We start from the raw sequence: 22,473 nt of genomic DNA on the forward strand, positions 1-22,473 counted from the left end.
TAGGGGGTCTAGGGGTTTGGGGGAAGACTATCTCTGTGAGATAGCATCACACAAAACCTAGGCCCAGGCCCGTGGGATAGGTCCATTCAAATTTTAACAAATGCTCAATCCAAGTCCACCCAGTTAGACCCCAGGCACAAATCGCCCTCAATCTTAGGCCCTGTTTGGTTCGTGGGAATAGGGGTCTGGAATTGGAATCAAAACCCATTCCGATTCCAACTTTGTGGTTGGATGGAATCAGAATCTCATTCCTATTGCTACTAGAATGACATTCCCCCATTTGAGGGAATGGCCATTCCCTACACCTTCCTTGGGAATGAAATCCCATTCCTGTTGATTTCAATTCCTATTCCAGTTTGAATCAAACAAACTATGGAATTCCGATTCTAATTCTGGAGGATTTTGCTTCAATTCCAACTGTAAAACAAATGAACCCTTATTTTATTTTGAATGGGCCTTCAAGGCTAGGTAGGGGCCTCAATAGCTGTCATGCATTCCATCATGCAAGGTTTAGGCTTCGACCTTGCAACACCCGTTCAAACAGTCTTTACAGTCTTGTATTAGGAATATTTTTGTATTTATATGCTTTATTTTTTGGGAAGATATTCCCAATGCAAGGTTACAAAAGAATGTTCAAATTATGTGAGTACGGGATTGCATTGATCGAAGCCACACTCTAAGTTTACATATAAAAAATCAGCCTGATTGAATAATTTTTAATGCATTTTGTTTTGCATGCAGGTTTTAAAAATATAAACATTCTTATATCAAGGGGTTTTGATAAGGGTTGAAATGGCTGAACCGAAAGACTGATTTGATTAATTTTTTTAATGGGTAGAATTCATGAAAGTTATTGATTCAAACCCCACATGTCCATTACATCAAGCATTAATGCTATAGCAAAACTTATACAATGAGGGCAATCTTACAAGTAGACCTGTTCATGGGCCGGGTGGCCCGACGGGCCGGCCCGGCCCGGCCTGACCCCCGGACGGGCTTGAACAGGCTTTTTGGCCTGCGAGCTTAACCTCGGGCCAAAAAGCCCGACCCGCATTAAATTCGAGCCGGGCTCGGGCTTTGCCAAAATAGTCCAGCCCGAGCCCAGCCCGGCCCGACCTATAGTTAAACCTAAGTAAATCCACCCCGACCTATAGTTAAAACTAAGTAAAAACCCTATGTGATGTCTATTTGAATAATTTTTTTGATTTGAGAAGATCATTGATTCACTTGTAGGCTCATTGTTCATTTAAATAGGGGAAAAAACATCTAAATTAAAATAAAAAATGTCCATTTGAATAGGGAAATTTTGAATTTCTTTTATTAGGTCGGGCTTCAGGCTCGGGCTCGGGCTTCGGGTTTTTTATCAGGGCCGGGCTCGGGCCCAAGTTATAGGCCCGTTGGTCGGGCCGGGCTCGGGCTCGGGCCTAACAGTTTTTTGTTAATAAAGAGTCAAAGCCCGGCCCGAACCCGGCCCAGCCCGGCCCATGAACAGGTCTACTTACAAGAAACAATTCAATTATTGCAGCAAAAAAAAAGAGTTAAATATTAATCAACTACTGCTCAGATGATCAAGTTATCAATTCCTGATATCTACAAAATATAAGTATTTTTACTATATATCTTTCATATTAGGCTGTGTTTGGTCTGAAGGAAAAAGTAGGGAAAGGAAAGAAAATGTAAGGAAACCTTTACAAACCTTGTATGGATTTCCCTACCTTTTCCTTCAAGCCAAACATAACCTTAGGGAACCAACCTTAATTCTCATTGTTGTGGCTTGGGACCAAATTGAAAACTGACGGGCAAAACAATATTTGGATGTTTTTTTTTTTGTGATTTTTGGGTTGTTTATTTCTCAGAAATGTTTGGCTTGGACAAACTTACTTGCGTTAATGAGGGTGTCAAGACCACTAACATTCATTGTTTCAAGCTTACAAGTTACAACTTTAAAAGATAATCTATTATTTAAATAAAAAAACAGATAATCTAAAACCATTTCGTAATTTTTTTTCTAAATTTTCTTTTTTTTTTGCAATTTTTTTGAGCAAATAAAAATCGTATTCTTTCAAAAAAAAAGTATAAAAGGTTGGTTATTTTCACGCTCAAAAAAGAAGCATTCTTTAATGTTTAAAAATAAAACCTAGGATAAATTACAAAGACCTCCCCTGTATTATGGGGTCTGTAACAAAGACCCCCTATACTTTGTTTTGCGATAAAGGCCCTCTGTAATATGACCGTGAGACAAAGACCCCTTTCCGTTAGCCTTCTAATATCCATCTTCCTTTCAATATTTTTTGATTCTCATATTACCCTTCTAATATCCATCCGGGGAAAAACAATATTCATCTTCCCCGACCTCACGACAGGAACAGCAGCGGGGTAGCTGTTGTACCGGCACCGGACCGAAGTCCTCCCTCTCTCTCCTTCGATCTCTCTTCTTTCCCTTCCCCTTAATGCAACTCGTGAGCTGAAGCTGGCCCTCTTCTCCTCGAATCGGAGCTGTCGGTTGACCGGAAGCTCGACAATTGGGAAAAATCGAATACAAAGCTAGACCTGAACTTTGACGAATCGATCCATCTCCACCTCTTGCCTCTGCAATTCCCCATTGATATTGTCATCGAGGAGCGAGAAAAGAGGTGAATCACCTGAAGAAGCCATACGCCTATCATCCAGGGACAACCCCAAACCAGTGGAAACCGACCGTGTTTGCAAGAAATCCACTGAAGATATCTAGGAGTTGTTCTCCAAGAAATCCTGTTATTTTAACCTTTTCTTCTTCCGTTCCGAACCATTCTTCTACCGCATATCGCCGCCGTAATAATTTTTATTTTATATGATAATATTTTTACTTTTTATGTATAATAGTAAATAATTTTTATTTTTTATGTATACTTTTTATTTTTTAGAAAAAAAAATAACTTGCAGTTGACCTTGAACCAAGCTGAGCTTGAACTTGCAAGCTTTAAATTGAACCGAACTCGAACCTAAAACAGTTTCAATGAGCCAAGATTGAATAACCAAGTATTCGACTCAGCTCAGCTCAGCTTGAATCCACTCTTAAATCTAATGCTCTATAAGTGATTAAGGACATCAAGGCCCATTCCTACACAGTTATTTGCCCAACTGTTCCCTAATAAAGGACACTACCTATCTAGAAGACGAGAGCCCCCATTATTTAAGGAAGAGCAAATAGGACCCATTTTAGAAAGATTGAATAAAAAATTGAAAGCAAGCTATCGGGATGGAAGCAGAAAACCTTATCAATAACAGGGAAAATCAGCTTGCTGAAATCGACGGCATCATGAGATCATTTAGGCTTCCAAGGGAAACTGTAAAGAATATTGACAAGAGCTAAAAAAAGATTTATGTGGAGTAAGTCAGACAGGAGACCTAAATGGAGCACTCTTGGTCTTGGGGGGTAGGGGTTCAAAAACATGAAGTGGATGAATTCAGCTTGTTTAGCAAAATTGGGATAAAAAATTCTTACTGAACCATACAAGCAAGTACATAAAGAAAGAGTCATACTGGGAAGTGAGAGAAAGGGGAGCTCTTGGGCCTAGAAAGGCACTCTGGCCCAAAGAGATTTGTTGAAAAGTGGGATAAGGAAAGTCATAGAAGATGGAATATCGACGAATCTATGGTGGGGGGATCTACCTCTTAATACCCAAATCATGGTACCCATTCAAAATATTAACATGCAAGTTGCAGAACTCATGAAAGTTGAAGAAAGAGAGTTGGATGAGGATAAGGAATAAAGTAAAGGAAATTCTAAATGAAAATATATGGAAAATAATAAAAACTATATTTGTCTTGCATGAAGCAAGGGACGATACTATGCATGGTTTTTAAAATCAGACCAGACTGGATGGTCGGACTGGAAAAACCGGGAACCGGTCAGGTGATCGGTTCCATTTTTCCCTGAAACTGGATTTTTGTCAAAAAAACATTGATTTGGTTAGTAAATTCTTGACTCGGACATTTAAACCACTCAATGGTTTTAACAGTTTTTTATTTTTTTGTCCATTCGACTCGAGAACCGGACCTCTGACCAGTTAGTTGCCCGGGTCAGTTTTGAAAACCTTGATATTATGGTTTGGAAATGGGATCCCAAAGGTAGTTTCACAATAAGGGACGATACTATCATGGATACTCGAAATTGGTGATTGACAGATTACAAAGGAAAAAATGAACCTCCATGGTTCATTAGAGATCTCATTCAAGAATGCTATAGGATTGTGGGCATGGATAAGTGGATAACATTAACATTCACTATACCCACGTTCTCAGGGAGGATTTTTTTGGTAATGACGCCATTATCAAATGGTATCATCCTTCGTGTAAAAGGCAATTCTTGTTAATACAATATGCTATCTTCGAAATAGGTCACAATATATGCTGATCACATTTGAGTTATTTGCATAGTTGGTGTGTTAATTTGACCATAATATCCTTGACAATTAGGTTATGTTTGATTATAAGTTTTGAACTATATTATTATATGTTTTTAAAGAATATGTTCTTTTTTTTGAAGGGTAAAGAAAGAATAAGTTTCACGGGTAGCCTTCGGAACTGATCCCTGTACCATCAAGGCTAGAACGGACCCTGGAACCATTTTTGATAGGGTAGGTTCCAGGTTTTTCCTTGGAAATAAATCAAACAGACCCATGCTCACCCTGATGATGCACAATCTGGCCGGTCTTAGCTGTTGACGATCTTGCCTCTGGAGTGAGTAACAGGAACCTGAAATGGGAGAAGAGAAGCTCCGGGGAGAACCCGGCGTAAGGGCTCCGAAGCTCAAGTTAGAATCCTTTAGAGGCAAGAATAACCAGATAGCGCGAGAGTTAGCATACCTCCTCCCTGGGGGGGTAGAATCCTTTTATAACCACCTCGCGTACTCACTTCCAGGCCTCCGTCAGGTCGGACATGATTACTTCTGAACTCCTGCCAGTTCGGGTGTCACTTCCTCTGGTCGGGCAGAACCGTCACTGTTCCTTCTGTCGGAGCCGTCTCTGCGGCTGGTGACGACGGTCGCAGGTGGCGGTGGCAGGAAGCCGTTTGAGATGCGGCTGTCAGGAGTCAGATCCCAAACCAGTCAGGTACGCCGCCCTTGGATGGGGACGTCCTTGGCATCGGGTACGTCTGGCGAGCCTGGTGTTTTGGAAGTGTTGGAGTGGCGAGCGAGGTGTCTTGAGTTCGGTTTGGAATGCTTCGAGCTGCCATGGGTCAGCTCGGGTCGGCTTCGTGAGGCTTGGGGCCCAGTACAGTTCGCGCTCCTCGCAGGGAGCTCGGGCTCCTAGTAGGGAGCTTGGACTTGGGAGGCTCAGGCTTTTTAGGGAGTTCGGGTCCTTTAGCTCGGGTTCTTTAGGGAGCTCGGGCTCCTAGTACCAGGCTAGGACTTAGGGAGCTCGGGTTTTAGGGAGCTCGGGCTCTTGGTACCGGGCTAGGACTCAGGGAGCTCGGGTTTTAGGGAGCTGGGACCTTTAACAGGGAGTTCGCTTTTAACAAGGAGCTCGGACTAAACACAACGATCTGGAGTTGGGGTTTGGCAGTGAGTTTTGACTTGCTTCCGATGTTCGCTTTGGGTGCTCTACTGTCCCGAGCTGCTTGCCTTTGCCACGCGTCGGGCGAGCGCGAGGTCGGGCCAAATCTCCCTTCATCAATTGCCCCCCACTCCTTGTGACAATGGTTCCGTCTTGGCGCGGGGAGTTGCAAGGTAGTGGGAGGGTTTTGGTCCATGCTGAGCGCGCTCGCTCCAATTTGATTTTCAAAAAGGGGCGCGCGTTCGGAAGTCGTGGCGTCAGTTATTCGGGAGTTGCGATGCAGACGCTTTTATTGCGAGGGGAAGTGCGCCGTTGCTTCGTCCGTTTTGGGAAGACGCGGGCCGACACCTGTCCTCTGACAAGACGTGCGCGACGCTCCGTCGTCTCTGAAAGACATGCACCGATTGGTTTCGGAAGACGTGCGCCTTAACGCGGCTGTGGGCCGTTGGATTTGCTTCGATCTGGGCCGTCGCTTTCCGTACGCTGTGGATATAAATAGTGCGAGGGGGGGCCCGTCCTTGCTATTGTCGTATATCTTGAGCTCGCGCCTTAAGTTTCAGCTCGCGTCCAGGCTTTTCAGCTCGCGTCCCAGGTCCTGCTTGTTCGAGTTCTCGTGGTCTGCTTGTCTTTTTCCCGGGTGAGTATTTTTTGGAATCCCGTTCCGTTTCGCGATGTCTGGTTTGGAGGGTTCAGACTGTTCAAGCGGGTCTGATGTGGGTTCTACGAACCAGTTTGCGTCCGACGGTAGTTCAAGCGAGCCCAATGTAGGTCCTGAGGGAGGGGTTGGGCCTACCACCCGAGGTGCTTCGGGTAGGTCGGCATCCACCTCCCGCCGTGGCCGGGTTGTAGATCAGTTCGGCCCTTCGACCATGATGCTTGAGGAACTTCAAACCCTCGTAGACTACTATAATTTGCCCAGTGAGTACGGTTATTTTATCCCTACGGGGAGCTTCCCTTGGGAACATGGCCCTGATGAGATGGTGATTTTCCGGGAACAGCTCGCCGCGGGGCTGCGACTGCCCTTCCACCCTCTTGTTGCCGAGGTCCTAAACCACTTCGGTGTGACGGTTGGCCAGCTTCACCCGAACTCTATTAGGAACTTAGTGGGGACGATCTCTTTATTTTGCGACGAGAACTTCCCTCTGGATCTAGAGATTTTTTCTTCTATCTTGATGTTAAAAAAGCAAGTGGGTCCCCTCCCTGGGCGTAGGCGGGCATACTACCTGTCCCCTCGCCCGGGCTTCAAGCTCTTACACGGACTCCCCAATAAGGTCCCGGCGTGGAAGCGGGACTATTTCGGGGTGCGAAGTGCGATGGGGTGGCCGTTTCAGACCGGCTGGGGGGTGGCCGCTCCTGATTCCGGCATCACACTTGATGAGGAGACGGCGGAGGGCCTTCGGCAATGGGCGCGGCTTGGGCTGGATTGCTAATGGTATCTGACGGAGGCCAAGCTTATTGTTGCGGGCCTGAGTTCGGGTAGGTTCTTTCCCTAGTGATCTTGTCTGGTTCTTCGCTTACGTCTTACTAATGCCGAACTCCTTTTCGCAGGTACAATGGATTCACGAGGGTCACGAGGTGTGCACTTATTCGAGGGGATAAAGAGGAGAAAGCGGGTGGCCAAGCGAGCTCGCGCCGAGCCATCCCGAGTTGCGGAGCCCAAGGTGCCAGATTGCCCGGCAGAGGAGCCCGAGATGGTTCCTCCCATGCAGGGGCCGGCGGGGGCTCCTTATGCTGAAACCACATACACGGGGGCTCCCGCTTATTCCGAGTCCGCTCATATGCAAGCTGGGCCGTCGGGCTCGGAGGCCCCGGGGGACTTCAGGAGCGTGCTGTCGCCCGTGCATGCTCTTCAACGGAGTAAGGAGGCGATGTTTCCTGAGGAAGTCACGGCGTGGACCGAGCTCCCTCTACACCAAGTGGCCTGCCGTGCCGTTACTCACGCCATGGTGGTAAGTGGCCTGCCTCCGAGTTTAGCTTCTATTTTTTCATTCGTTTCTCTGATCTCCTTTTCCTTTGATAGGTGAACTCCTCCATTCACGCCTTGGCGAACCAGGTGGAGAAATGCTCGCGGCAGGCGCGAGCTGCCGAGGAGGCTGCTCGGGCTGCCGAGGAGAATACTCGCGCTGCCGAGGAGAATGCTCGCGCTGCTGGTGCTGCTGCTCGCCGTGCGCGGTCTAGGCAAGCGAGGTCTCAGAGGGATGCCGAGGCCATGGGGGTGGTGGTGCAGCGCATGGCGGAAATGAAGCTGGACTTGGAGCACCAAGTCGAATATCTTCAGGAGGATATCAGGGAGAGGACTCAGATCTTCTCTTAGGGTATCGAAGACACGAAGAAGAAGGCTGTCAGTGATTACATTGCTTCGCCGGATTTCGATGACCTGATGGTAGACTCCTATAGGAGGGGTTTCAAGCTAAGTCGGTGGATGATCCGGAATACGTACCCCGACCTCGATACCAACGCCATATCCACTTCGCGCATCACTCCGGAGATGGCTAATGCCGCGGATGCCGAACCAGACTCCGAGGGGGAGGCAGGTCCTTCGGGCGTTGTCGGAGAGGCTTCTGATAACGATGAAGTAGCTCCGGGCTTGTAAAATGAAATGAAATGAAATGTACACACCTGTTTTGAAATGAAATGTCTTTTTGTTCATGTACTGGTGTCTTCGAGCTTATATATTTTCTGCCGAACTGACCATTTCGGTCCGTCAGTTTGTTTAAATAAATGACTTCGGCGTACTTGCTTTGGTGGCCTATGGATAGTACCTTCTAGGGTTCCGAGCTCGTACGCTCCCCCACCGAGTGTTTTCGTTACTCTGTAGGGTCCTTCCCAGTTCGGTCCCAGTTTCCCTACGCCGGGTTCGGGCACCATGACCTTACGGAGAACCAGGTCGCCGACATGGAAGTTCCTTTTTTTTACTCGTGCGTTGTAGTACCGAGCTACCTTTTGTTGGTAAGCCGCAGTTCGGATGTGCGCGAGGTCTCTCACTTCGTCCAGTAGGTCGAGGTTGGTGCGCAACTCGCCCTCGTTTGTCCGTTCGTCGTACGCTTCCAGTCGTAATGTAGGCACTTCGATTTCCGCCGGGATCACTGCTTCGGTGCCATAGGTGAGGTTAAAGGGGGTCTCACCCGTGGCGGTCTTTTCCGTGGTTCGGTGTGCCCATAAAACACTTGGTAGTTCGTCTGCCCATAAACCTTTGGCTCGGTCCAATCGCGTTTTTAGTCCGCGGAGGATGGCTCTGTTCATTACTTCTGTTTGGCCATTTGCCTGCGGGTGTGCGACCGATGTGAAGTTCTGACTAATTCCCATACTTTGGCACCATTCTTGGAACTTGATGTCTTCGAACTGTTTGCCATTGTCGGAGATCAGTACCCGAGGTAGCCCAAAGCGACATACGATGTTCTTCCAAAAGAAGTTTTGTATGTTTCGAGCTGTAACTATTGCCAGGGGTTCGGCTTCTATCCACTTTGTGAAATAATCTACTGCCACCACTAGGAATTTCCTCCCGCCTGTCGCTGGTGGGAATGGCCCCAGGAGGTCGATGCCCCATTGGGCGAAGGGCCATGGACTGGTGAGGTATTTGAGGTCGACAGCGGGCTGATGGTGGATGCTGGCGTGCTTCTGACACTTGCCGCATTTTCTGACGAGCTCGATTGCCTCTGCCTTCATCGTTGGCCAGTAGTATCCTTGTCGAAGTGCCTTTTGGACGAGGGCTCTGCCCCCCAGGTGTCCGCCACACAAGCATTCGTGGATGTCGCGGAGTACCAGCTCGGCTTCGGCTGGGCGCAAGCATCGCAGATAGGGGAGCGTGTAGGATCGTCGGTACAACCGTTCGTCTATCATGACGTATTTGGCTGCTTGGCGCTACACCCTCTTGGCTGTGTTGAGGTCCGCGGGGAGTGTTCCGTCTAACAGGAAGCTCACGAGTGGGTCGATCCAGCTTGGCTCTGCTTCGGTGACGGGAGCGACCTCTTCTGCCCCACCGAGAATGCTGGGCCGGGGCGAGTCTTCTATGTACACGGTTCTTCTGGCGTTGTGGCTCGTGCTAGCCAATCGGGACAGGGCGTCGGCCTCAGCGTTCTCTGACCTCGGGATTTGCTTGATGAAGTGTGATTGGAAGTTGAGCAGAGCTTCCTTTACTTTTGCCAAGTACGCAATCATAGTGAGTTCACGTTTTTCGTACTCGCCTATAACTTGGTTGACCACGAGCTGGGAATCACTGCAGATAACCACGTGCTTTGCCCCGACCTCACGCGCTAGGTTTAGCCCGGCTATCAGTGCCTCGTACTCTGCCTCGTTGTTGGATGCCGCGAACTCAAAGCGTAGTGCGTATTCCAGTTTTGTTCCACCCGGGCCGCGTAGCACTATTCCAGCCCCGATGCCTTGTTGGTTCGAGGAGCCATCTACGTGAAGGATCCAGGGCTCCTCCTCCCAATTCGCGCTTGGTCTAACCAGGAGGGATGCCATACTGGCTGCTACTTCGCGGGGTTCGGACTCGTTTGGCTCGGGAGCTCCGAGTTCGCCCGAACTGGGGATCTCGGGCTCTACCGGCTCAGGGGCTTCGATGCTAAACGTGCATTCTGCGATAAAATCTGCCAAGGCTCGGGCCTTGATGGCAGTTCTTGGCTTGTACTGGAGATCGTACTCACTGAGCTCGATGGATCACTTCGTCAGCCGGCCGGAAACCTCGGGTTTGAGTAAGACTTGCCTCAGAGGTTTGCTAGTTAGGACGATGACGGTGTGGGCCTGGAAGTACGGGCGGAGTTTCCGTGCTGCTATCACCAGAGCATACGCTAGCTTTTCTATCTGCGGGTACCTTGTCTCTGCTCCCTGCAAGATTTTACTAACATAATATATGGGTCGTTGGACCCGGTCTGCCTCCTTTACTAGTACCGAACTGACCACCTCGTCGCTGGCCGAGAGGTATAGCTCCAAGACTTCGCCTTCCTCAGGCCGAGCTAAGGTTGGTACTTTGGTGAGGTAGCCTTTTAGCTCGTCAAACGCGAGCTGACAGTCTTGGGTCCACTCGAACCCTTGGCCTTTGATCGCTTTGAAGAAGGGTAGGCAGCGGTCTGCCGATTTGGACATGAAGCGGCTCAGGGCGGCTATGCGGTCGTTCAGCCTTTGGACTTCTTTTATTTTCCGGGGTGGTCTCATATCTAGGATGGCTTGTATTTTGTCTGGGTTGGCCTCGATGCCACGTCGATTGACAACGTAGCCCAGGAACTTGCCCGAGGTGACGCCGAAGACGCATTTGTTGGGGTTTAATTTCATGTTATACCGACGCAGGATTTGGAAGACAGAATCTAAGTCTTGTATTAATTCTTGTGAAAACTGTGTTTTGACGACCATGTCGTCTACATAGCACTCTATCTTTGTGCCGATCAGGGGCCGAAACAGCTTATTTACAAGTCTTTGGAAGGTCGCCTCGGCGTTTTTTAACCCGAAGGGCATGACCTTGTAACAGTATATACCGAATTCGGTTATGAAGCTGGTTTTTTCTTCGTCGGACTGGTCCATCCGGATTTGGTTGTAGCCTGAGTAGGCATCCAGGAAACTTAGCAATTCGTGTCCCGAGGTCGCGTCCACTAGACGGTCGATCCTAGGAAGGGGGAAGCAGTCTTTCGGGCAAGCTCGGTTCAGGTCGGTGTAGTCGACGCACATGCGCCACTTGCCGTTCGCCTTTTTCACCAGCACAGGGTTGGCCACCCAGCTCGGGTAATGGACTTCCCTTATGAAGTCTGCCGCGAGGAGCTTTTCGACTTCCTCGTCGACCGCTCTCCAGCGCTCCGGGGCTAAGTTCCGTTTCTTCTGTCTAACGGGTTTGACTAAAGGGTCAGTGTTGAGTTTGTGAGTTATAAGACTAGGGTCAATATCGGGCATTTCGGCCGTGGACCACGCAAAAATATCTAAATTTTGGAGTAAAAAACTTACCAGTTCGGCCCGTAGGGGTTCCTTGACAGAAGCACCAATCTGGAGTGCGCGAGATGGGTCCGTAGGTAAGGTCGGGATCGCGACTATCTCTTCTGTCGGTGAGGCTCGTTCTTCGCCTTGCTCCGTAGGCCGCTCCAGGTCGAGGTCGCCGGCCGGCTTGGACTTGCCCTTTAGGGCGGCGACGTAGCACTTGCGGGACTCAAGCTGGTCGCCCCGCACTACCCCCACACCGAAGTCCGTAGGGAACTTCATTGCCAAATAATAGGTAGAGACCACCGCCTGCAGGATATGCGTGATTGGCCGTCCTATTATGGCATTGTATGGGGAGGGGGTCGCGACCACCAGAAAATCGTGGCTGAGTCTGACCGCACAAGGCCATGTGCCGACTTCCACGGACACCATTATCTTCCCAAGGGGCCTGACTTCCTCCCCGCTGAAGCCCACCAGGGGAGTGCTCGCAGGTTTTAGTTCGCTCCTTGGCAGCTGTAGCTGATCAAATGCCGACTTGAATAGGATGTCCGCCGAGCTGCCTGAATCTATGAGTACGCGCCTAACTTCGAAGTCGCTGATCCTGAGTTTAATGACGAGTGCGTCGTCGTGAGGGTAGCGAACTCCCCGCGCGTCGTCTTCTGTGAAAAGGATCGGCTCTTCGGTCTTCGGCCTCTTCGGGGGGTTCCGCTCCTCGAGGACCGCTTCGCGAACTGAGGTCCGAGCTGCCGCTGATGTGCACCCCGCCACCACTGAACCTCCCACAATTACGTGGATGGTTCCCCGCATTGGCCTTTCTGCCGGAGGCTGTCGCTGCATCGGTTCGGCAGGCCTGCTGCTAGTCTCCGGGGCGTCTTTTAAGTGCTCGCCCGGTTGATCCGCTTTATTGTTGTTATTGTTGTGCTGTACAAAGTTCCTTAAGTATCCGCGACGGATGAGCCCCTCTATCTCGTCTCGGAGGTTATTGCACTGCTCGGTACTGTGACCGTGGTCCCTATGGAAGCTACAATACAAGTTCTTGTTTCTTTCGTTCGGATTTCCCTTCAGGCGAGGTGGCCATTTCACGAAGGGGGCGTCCTTGATCGTCATTAGGATCTCGGTCCGCCTTGTGTTCAGTGGCGTGTAATCCGTCCGAGATGGCGGGGGAGCTCGGAACGACTGGTTCGGTTTCGGGTCCCGGGCCGTGTTTTTCCAGTCGGCTGAGCTAGAGGGCTCGCCGTCCCTCTTTCTTTTCTCATTTCCGCCCTCGGTTCTTTGGTTGATTTCCTCCTCCGTCCTCATGAACTTGTCCGCGAGCTTGAGGAACTCGGCCACGGTCGCGGGCTGGTTAGCTACCATGTGCCACTTGAATTCCTTGTGCGTCACCCCTCTTTTTGCTGCGGCGAGCTGTACCGCGGGGTCTAACCGAGGTATCTGTAAGCATGCCTCGTTGAATCGTTTGGTGTAGCCCCGTATGGGTTCTCCTTCCCTTTGGACTACTCCGAAGATGCTTTCCTCTGCTCTGGGGCACCGTTTGCTGGTAACAAAGTGTGCAGTGAAGACCTGCACGAACTGAGCCCAACACTTTATCGATCCGGGGGCTAGGTTCCTGTACCAAGTGCGGGCTACCCCCTTGAGGGTGGTGGTGAAGGCCACGAACATGCATGATTCACTGGCCCTGGCGAGGTGCATTTGGGACTGGAAAGCGTCCACGTGATCGTTGGGGTCGAAGGATCCGTCGTACTTGTCTAGGGGCGGGAGCTTGAAATCTCTAGGCAAGGGGACTGCCAGGAGTTCCGAGGCGAGGGGGGAAGGAACCGAGAGAATCGGGGCGATTCCTACCTCGTCCGAGCTCGTCTCGCCTTTGCCTTTGAGCTCGGATAGGACGCGGGTGGCGGTTCGTCGACTTTGACGGCGTCTTCGCTGCTGAGTGGGCCTTGTGCTGGCGCTGCTGGCCTCCGTGTTGCCGAGCTCGATGGGCTCGGAACTCTGGTAGTCCGCTGCTGCCAGTGCGCCGAATCGGTTTTCCACCAGTGGGGACTCCGATTTTGAGACCCGAGGTGCTGACCTCGCGGGCGAGGTTCCTGATCCGCCTGCAAGCCGTGAGGCGGGGATGACTTTTCTTTCTCTCCGGCCTGGGGACGAGGCCTGGCTGTTTTTGGGGATTCTGGGGCCTGGAGGCCTTTCCTTGGTGAAGGCGCCCATCCTGCGGAGAGGCCTTTACTGGCTTCGGGGCAGGGTGGCGAGGTGGAAGCGGTGGTTGGTTTGGTGTCAGTTGGGGAAACTACTGCTGATAGTGGTATTGGGAGAGGTTGTGCAACACTTGGTGTTGGTGAAGCTGGTGTTGCTGGAACTGCTGCATCTGGGCTTGCATTGCCCGCATGCATTGCATTAAGTTGTCCAACCGATTCTAGCTAGCTGCCAGGGGGATGGCGGTCGGTTCTGTGAAGGTGGTCTCGATGGGAAGAGGGAAGGAGATGTTTGCGGAGGGCAGGCTTATAGGTGCCACTGCTTGTGGCGTAGTCAGATTGGGGATTCCATCCACCGTGAGGGGGATGGTGAACTGCCCTACACACACCACGGGAACTTGGAGCTGTTCCCCGGTGGTGTTTGTCTCTGTGCCGCGTCCGGCGTTGCTGGATGAGGCCATAAGTAATGAGTTTTTCAGGGAAGAAGGAAAGGATATGAAAGTTTGGAGGGAGGCTTTTTGAAGCGTTCCCACAGACGGCGCCAATTGATGATGCACAATCTGGCCGGTCTTAGCCGTTGACGATCTTGCCTCTGGAGTGAGTAACAGGAACCTGAAATGGGGGAAGAGAAGCTCCGGGGAGAACCCGGCGTAAGGGCTCCGAAGCTCAAGTTAGAATCCTTTAGAGGCAAGAATAACCAGATAACGCGAGAGTTAGCATACCTCCTCCCTGGGGGGGTAGAATCCTTTTATAACCACCTCGCGTACTCACTTCCAGGCCTCCGTCAGGTCGGACATGATTACTTCTGAACTCCTGTCAGTTCGGGTGTCACTTCCTCTGGTCGGGCAGAACCGTCACTGTTCCTTCTGTCGGAGCCGTCTCTGCGGCTGGTGACGACGGTCGCAGGTGGCGGTGGCAGGAAGCCGTTTGAGATGCGGCTGTCAGGAGTCAGATCCCAAACCAGTCAGGTACGCCGCCCTTGGATGGGGACGTCCTTGGCATCGGGTACGTCTGGCGGGCCTGGTGTTTTGGAAGTGTTGGAGTGGCGAGCGAGGTGTCTTGAGTTCGGTTTGGAATGCTTCGAGCTGCCATGGGTCAGCTCGGGTCGGCTTCGTGAGGCTTGGGGCCCAGTACAGTTCGCACTCCTCGCAGGGAGCTCGGGTTCTCAGGAGGGAGCTCGCTCTTATCAGGGAGCTCGGGCTCCTAGTAGGGAGCTTGGACTTGGGAGGCTCAGGTTTTTTAGGGAGTTCGGGTCCTTTAGCTCGGGTTCTTTAGGGAGCTCAATTTTGAGGGAGCTCGGGTCCTTTAGCTCGGGTTCTTTAGGGAGCTCGGGCTCCTGGTACCGGGCTAGGACTTAGGGAGCTCGGGTTTTAGGGAGCTCGGGCTCCTGGTACCGGGCTAGGACTCAGGGAGCTCGGGTTTTAGGGAGCTGGGACCTTTAACAGGGAGTTCGCTTTTAATAAGGAGCTCGGACTAAACACAACGATCTGGAGTTGGGGTTTGGCAGTGAGTTTTGACTTGCTTCCGATGTTCGCTTTGGGTGCTCTACTGTCCCGAGCTGCTTGCCTTTACCACGCGTCGGGCGAGCACGAGGTCGGGCCAAATCTCCCTTCATCAATCCATTTGTAAATCACCACATTCCATTGTTTAGATCCATTTTGAAGTGAAGCAGAATTGGGTAAAATGTGGATTGATTTGCAAATGGGGGGAAGGGGCTCAATGGGGTTGCAAGTTGGGCCAAGTTAAGTCAGTCGACCCTAATCTAACCTGAGTTGTGGAACCCTCAATTCAAACCCTAACCTAACCTGAAAAGTTTTCAGAGTGGGCTGGGTTTAGGTTAGTTTGACTTCTCTACTTCCTTTGGACAAATGTTTCTATTTTCTAGACTCAAGGGTTGGGATAAATTTAATTTTAGCATCATTATTTGTAATATGACATTGTTATCATGATTATAACACATATGAAATTAATTCAGGTTTGGGTTAGATTGGATTGGCCAAGGTCTCAATTCTATCTCAACCTGAAGTTAAATCAAGTTCATACTCTTCAACCCTAACCCTAAACTTAACTTCATCCCAATCCAATGAGCTAAATTGGCCCAAATTGCAACTTTACGGCGTTGGGGATAGAAGAATTAAATCAATTCCTAACATTCAAGGCAGGACTCTCGATGGGAACCCAAGTCCAAAATACCAACGTTTTGTGGACAATTAGAGTCTGTTTGGTTTATAGTCAAATTTGGATTTTCTTGGAATGGAAATCAGAATGACCCATCCCCCCCCCCCCCCCCACCTATTTGGTTCAGATGGGAATGGGAATCAGAATTGGAATCAATTGAAATTGATTATCATTCCCAAGGGAGGAGGGAATGGCCATTCCCTCAAATGGGAGAATGTCATTCCATTAGGAATGGGAATTGGGTTCCAATTCTCTTAATCAAATGGTTGGAATTGGAATGGTCCAATTCTCTTAATCAAATGGTTGGAATTGGAATGGTCCATTAAAATTCCAATTCTAAACCCTTATTCTTGTGAGCTAAACCAACCCAAGAATTCTCAGGTTTGTCCACCAAACTCCTAACCTCCCATGCCAAATACTAATTAAACTTAAAAAAAGGGTGAATTGCATATTAGTACCCTGTACTTTGGGGCAATTCTCACTTTAGTATTTGAACTTCAATACATGCAACTATAATACTTGAACTCTAGAAAATTGCCAATTTAGTACCTATCGTTAGTAGTTTGTCAATTATCTGCATCACATTATGACATGCACAACTTAAATTTTTTAAAAATTCCAAAACTACCTTTTTTTTTAATATTTTTGAGACCAATTTACCTTTACCAAGGTTCAAAATATCGATATGCCCGATATGCCGGTAGGGGCGTATCCAAGATTTGGCCCCTTGAGTCTATGTATGTATGTATGTCATATTACAAAAAATGATGTTAAAATTAAATTTATCCCAACCCTTGAGTCTAGAAAATAGAAACATTTGTCCAAAGGAAGTAGAGAAGTCAAGCTAACCTAAACCCAGCCCACTCTGAAAACTTTTCAGGTTAGGTTAGGGTTAGAATTGGGGGTTCCACAATTCAGGTTGGATTAGGGTTGACTGACTTAACTTGGCCCCAGGTTCATTACTTTTTTCAAAATTTTTAGAAAATATGGCTTAACCCAAGATTTGGCTTGCGGACTTGCAACACAACACGACATGGCATAGGCCCACATTAGTTCAGGTCGTAGGCCATACCAGATCAACCCCGAGCCATATCACATGCCATCTAACCTCAATTAACATTACATTCAATTTTCAAAAAATTTAGATATTATTATAAGGTGGTGATTGATACACTTTTTAGACCTCTAAAGTCTAAAAATGTTGTTTTTCAGACGTGAGAGGTGTTTTAAAGTGTATCTGAATTTGGGTTTGAAAATTATTTTCAGATCTGAAATAATAAGACATGGGTCAGGCACTAAATGCGTTCAGTGCATTTCAAACCTAGTCAAAAGTCCAAAATACCCTTGAAAATGTTACTTGCGTTTCTCCATCTCATCGTTCATCTTCTCCACTTGACAGAGCGACGAACTAACGGTAGCAAGTGACTCCTCCGGCAAACTAGCAACAACAAGTTCTGGCCTTCTCTCTCTCTTTCTCTCTTCTTCTTCTCATCGCTACAACTCCTTCGATGAACTAGCGACGACGAATTCTCGCCTTCTCTCTCTCTTTTCTTATTCTTTTTCTCTCGCCGCTACAATTGAATAGTCTAATTTAAGGGTAAAATAATAAAATTAGTAAATTTCAAATGTCAAAGATTTAATCCAATACAAACAATCTTCTTTATTCAGAACCTATAAAAATAAAAAAAACAATTATATCTCTTTTCAAATTTCAATCACTTTTAATATCTTTTTAATTTTTCATATTTCAAACATTTTTAATATCTTTTCCAACGCCACCTTAAGAGTTTGGAGTATTAGAGTGAGACTAGTCATATGTAATTTACGAAAAATGTCGAAGACATGATATCGGAAATGGAAATGCTAGGCGTTTTTATTGGTCAAAACCTTCGCATTATCATGTATTTCGATTATGACGTATCGTTTTATGCTGCGTTAGTGCGTTTGTTACATCGATACGATGCAACAGAAATTCAAAGTTCTTGGCATTTTCGTAATAATCGCGAAGGCCAAGCCCCAGGTTGAATGACCATTTCGAATGGCAGAGAAAAAACAAAATGAAAAGCTCTAGAATGTGTAACAACAATTAGATGATACAAAAATCAAGGGACCCACGTTACTATGCATCAGCCATCAGATCCAGATTCAGATATATCCCAGAGAAAGAAAAATATATGAAAAAAAGAAAATTAAGGATCCCTTAATATTAATAAGAATTAAGAAAAAGCCAGATAGAGAAAGAGAAAAGTGAGAGAAGACGCAAAACAGAAGAAACACGGAGCGAGAAGAAGAGCGACAGGGATCGAGGCGATGCAGTTAAGCAGAAGTAGAAGCAGAGAGAGAGGCATCAAATCATACCTTGGACTCGAAAGTCGAAACGCTAACCGTCAATGCAACTTACACCAAAGAGAAAACGCAAGATATTGAGAAGACCTCCAAGCTTGCCAGAGCTCTGGTTCAAAGATCCAGCTATCAAACGTTTTCTTCGTACGCTGCACTTTCGATCTCTAAGCTCAGCTTCTGCATCAGATTTCGCGGCAGAAGATTATGACGAGAGGTCACCAAGAATCTGGCCGGAGAAAAGTCGATACTTTGGCGCTTCCAACGATCTGACCGCTCTGTTATCCGACGAGCTTCTCCTTCGAATCTTCTCTAAGCTTCCCGACTCACAGAGAAACTCTAATTCTCTTGTATGCAAGAGATGGCTAATTCTTCATGGCCGCCTTGTTCGCTCCCTCAAGCTCTTCGACTGGGATTTTCTCGAATCCGGTCGCCTTGTTTCTCGTTTCCCCAATCTTACCGATGTTGATCTCGTCCCGGCATGTATTGACGCACCTAGGAATTCTGGCATATTTTTGACCCATAAATTCGTCTCGTTTCACCTTGATTCTGATTTCTCGTCCAATGGCTTCAACTTGATCGACGAAGAGAATTTACTCCCGCATGCTTCAATTGATCGTGGACTACGAGTTATTGCCCGTGGATGCCCTAATCTTCGGAAGCTTGTTCTAATCGGTGCCACTGAGATTGGGTTGGCGAGTATCGCCGAGGAGTGCCCCAATTTGCAGGAATTGGAGCTGCACCGCTGCACGGATCTCTCGTTGCGTGGGATTGCCGCCTGTCAGAACCTCCAGATCTTGAAATTGATTGGTAATGCGTATGGTTGTTACCGTTCGGTGGTCTCTGATATCGGTCTCACGATCTTGGCGCACGGGTGTAAGCGGCTGGTGAAGCTTGAGCTGATCGGTTGTGAGGGGAGTTACGATGGGATCAAAGCCATTGGCCAATGCTGCGACATGCTGGAGGAGCTCACGCTGTCCGACCACAGGATGGATAAAGGGTGGATGGCAGGATTGTCATTCTGTAGAAATTTGAAGACATTAAGGCTACAATCATGTAAGAAGATCGATTCGAACCCCGGGCCGGCTGAGTATTTGGGGTCTTGCGAGACCCTTGAACGGTTGCACCTGCAGAGGTGCCAAATCCGGGATCGTAAAAGCCTTAAGTCATTGTTTTTCGTTTGCCAGGGTGTCAGAGAGATCGTGTTTCAGGACTGTTGGGGCTTGGATAATGCGATGTTCTACTTTGCAAGCATTTGCAGGTACTGATTAATGTGTTCAGTTCTTTCTAGTTTCTACTGCAATATGCCCTATACTTTTACACATCGAATTTGCAAAAGAAAAAAAAAAATATTTGATTGGTGAACCATGGTTGTACAAGAACATGCATGCCGTTGGATCTTCAGTTTTTGTATATAGATTTGATTCTTATTGTTTATCCGCTGCAGTACTTTTTCTTCTTCTTTTTTTTTGTATATATAATGGTTAGGAAAAAGGAGTTCAAATGATGGTGTGTTTATTTTTACATCTTTAGTAGCTTCATGACTGTAACTCCGTATATTCCTTTGTTCAATGACTGACACTTTGTTTCAAAGCCACCTTGAAGATGCACTTGGTCACGCTAAACCTAGAGACTGACAAGGAAGAATGACATGTTTTCCATCAAAATCACATTTTGGTCCTTTCCCTTGTATAGCACTCAGTAGCTCTGAACTGAGCAGCTATACTTCTATTGACATAGTGACATACTTGAAGGGTAGAAATTTTCTCTTCACTGAAATAATCATCAGAAAAATTTATCCTTCTAATCAACTTAAAGAATTCTAAGTTCCAACCTCAGAACTGTTTTAACTTTTAAACAAGACAAGCAGGAGATGGATAACAAAGCAAAGAATTGGACACAGAGCACAAGGTTTAACACGGTTTGGCAGTATCCTTACATCCATACTTGAACCTATATGAAATTTCACCATATTCTCAACTGGAATTACAACTCTAACTTCTTCTGTAAACACCCAAATAATTGTGCTTCTCTCCTATATATGTGTATAAACGTGTAGGTGAAAACAAAATACCCAAAAATATCTTGCATGGACCTTGTATTAGACAAAATTTGCATTTGGTTTGGGCCTGGGGCTCCACCAGAGCCTTAGGTTGGGGGAACTATTCTTAGCGCATTGATTGGAGACTGTGCTGTGCCACATACCCTTACTTAGGATTTACTATTCATTGCCTCCATAGAGAACACTTTACATTTAATGCAACAAATGGAGAAGTCTTGAAATTCACAAACATCTCCTGGTTCCACCATTGGTCCTATTCTTTTATTTATAGGCGTGTTTTGTCTATGGCTGATTGCACAAACTGCGATTTAATATAATGATCAGGATTTTTTTATTATGGGGTTATGTTTTTCTACTTTAGAATGATTCACCTACTGAAGGTTTGATTGCCTGATTACTTTCTTCACAGGAGGGTAAAGTCTCTATCTTTGGAAGGATGTTCATTGCTAACAACAGATGGTCTGGAGTCTGTAGTTCTTTATTGGAAGGAGCTTAAAATGCTTAGTGTAGTCTCATGTAACAATATAAAGGACTATGAAGTCACTCCTGCACTGTCAAGTTTGTTTTCTGTGCTTAAGAAGTTGAAGTGGAGACCAGATTCCCGTTCTCTTCTTTCATCAAGTGTTTCAGGGACGGGAATGAGAAAGAAAGGTCGTAAATTTTTCAAGAGGGTGAAGTCTACCAGAAAATGAGAATCTAAGCTTACATTCAGATGGTTCATACTACACTATCAGTATGGTATAATCATTATTTTATCCAATTTTAGATAGTTAACATGATTGTTAACAGAAGACGATTCACCTTTTTTTGCCTACAGTGAACCAGCAAAAGGAGATAATCATTTTAAATATGCCAAACCCTCTTCACCTATTATTTCTGCATGTGGAGTAACTTGTTTGCCTGAGCTTCAACTTTTCCCAGCTGAAATTACTCCACTGATGTATTTACCCTAACCCTGCATCTCTTATACAGTTCTATGTTTACAAGGCTAGGAATATTAATCCCTTTTCTGTTAAGTAGTTGAAACAAGTTACTTAAAGGGGTTATTGTAATTGGATATCTTAATATCAATTTTTATCATTCGTTTTATAGCTATTTCTTGACAGCCTTGGATGTATGGCATGGCTTATTGGCTTATATAAAACATTTTTATTGTTGAGTCGTCACAGGGATCAGCCCCCTTCTTTCTGCACTGCATCCTGTTGAACTATGTCTTTTTTTTTATGAATGAAGAAATTTATTAATCACAGAAAGTAAAGAGTTACAAGCATCCCAAGAAGAGACCCGAGGTGCAACCTCTTCGGAAAAACTAAAGATAGATTCTCAAATTTAATTTGAATAAGTTACAAGGTTGTCCAATACAGACAGTCCCAAGAAGCCCCCTGTTTGGTTAATGAATCAGCTATAGCATTTGCCGATCTGCTCACCCACTGAACACTAACTGTCATGTTGCTAGTCAGCCAATTTACATTTTTAGGGAGATCTCTAACCCCAAATGGCAGAATCTGGGTTCAGGGGTCCCACCACCACCTGTTAATCACCTTTAATTAATAAGTGCCCCCCCAAGCTAGTTTGAAATCTGAATCCCTTGTACGGAAGCTAGTATCTCTGCTCTTCTAGAGTTACCCACTCCCACTGGTCCTGAAAATAAGGAGATTATGTTGCTGTCCTTATTTCTTAGGACCCCTCCTATACCCGAAGGTCCTGGATTACCCTGGCTACTCCCATCCTGTTGAACTATGCCTTTAACTACTATTAGAAGGATGAAGTTATATGTGGTCATGGTGCAATTGCCACTTCTCCAGCTGGTCGGTTGGTTTTGATACTTGTTTGTGGTGGTGATCTGTAAGTGCTCTAAACTGTGCTACTGATCTCCCTGACCTTGTTTCTTTATACTAAGATTAGGTTGGTTGTACTTTCCGAATAAGTAGGGAAATGTTATTCCTTGCAATGAGAGAAAATGCTATTTATTGAAGAAATATGTAGAAGTCATTAAAATGGAAGATTTTACATTTTGATAAACGGTTCAATTTTTTATGTGAAAATAATGGGCTTTCTTTGCTATTTTTTTCCTTTCTCCACTGAACTATTGAAAAAGAGTTGGTAATGCAGTTGCTAGAGAGTGGAGACCTGTACAATGTGCTATACTAATTCTTTATGGAATGATCTTGCCAGATAATTTCTTACATAAAAAGTTGCCACTTTGTTAAACACCACTCGACTAAGAGGGTAAGAGTTACTTTAATGCATGGAAATGGATATATTGGTA

At 46.9% G+C, this 22,473-nt stretch overlaps 1 protein-coding gene across 1 annotated transcript; it reads left to right on the forward strand.

Annotated features, from left to right (window-relative positions):
- The first annotated feature begins 18,013 nt into the window (after positions 1-18,013).
- On the forward strand, positions 18,014-21,307 carry LOC104598510 (F-box protein At5g51380-like). Its single transcript, XM_010260612.3, has 2 exons — positions 18,014-19,403; positions 20,614-21,307. Exons 1-2 carry the CDS (start codon positions 18,193-18,195, stop codon positions 20,894-20,896), a joined length of 1,494 nt encoding a protein of 497 aa, XP_010258914.1. The 5' UTR covers positions 18,014-18,192; the 3' UTR covers positions 20,897-21,307.
- The last annotated feature ends 1,166 nt before the right edge of the window (positions 21,308-22,473 follow it).

Source organism: Nelumbo nucifera, chromosome 6 (genome assembly GCF_055504915.1).
Source record: "Nelumbo nucifera cultivar China Antique chromosome 6, China Antique-T2T, whole genome shotgun sequence".
NCBI lineage: Eukaryota > Viridiplantae > Streptophyta > Magnoliopsida > Proteales > Nelumbonaceae > Nelumbo > Nelumbo nucifera.

Coding starts and splice junctions, on each gene's coding strand:
- LOC104598510 (XM_010260612.3), top strand. CDS start 18,193: ATGCAACTTACACCAAAGAGAAAACGCAAGATATTGAGAAGACCTCCA. Junction 19,404..20,613: donor TACTTTGCAAGCATTTGCAG/GTACTGATTAAT, acceptor CTTTCTTCACAG/GAGGGTAAAGTCTCTATCTT.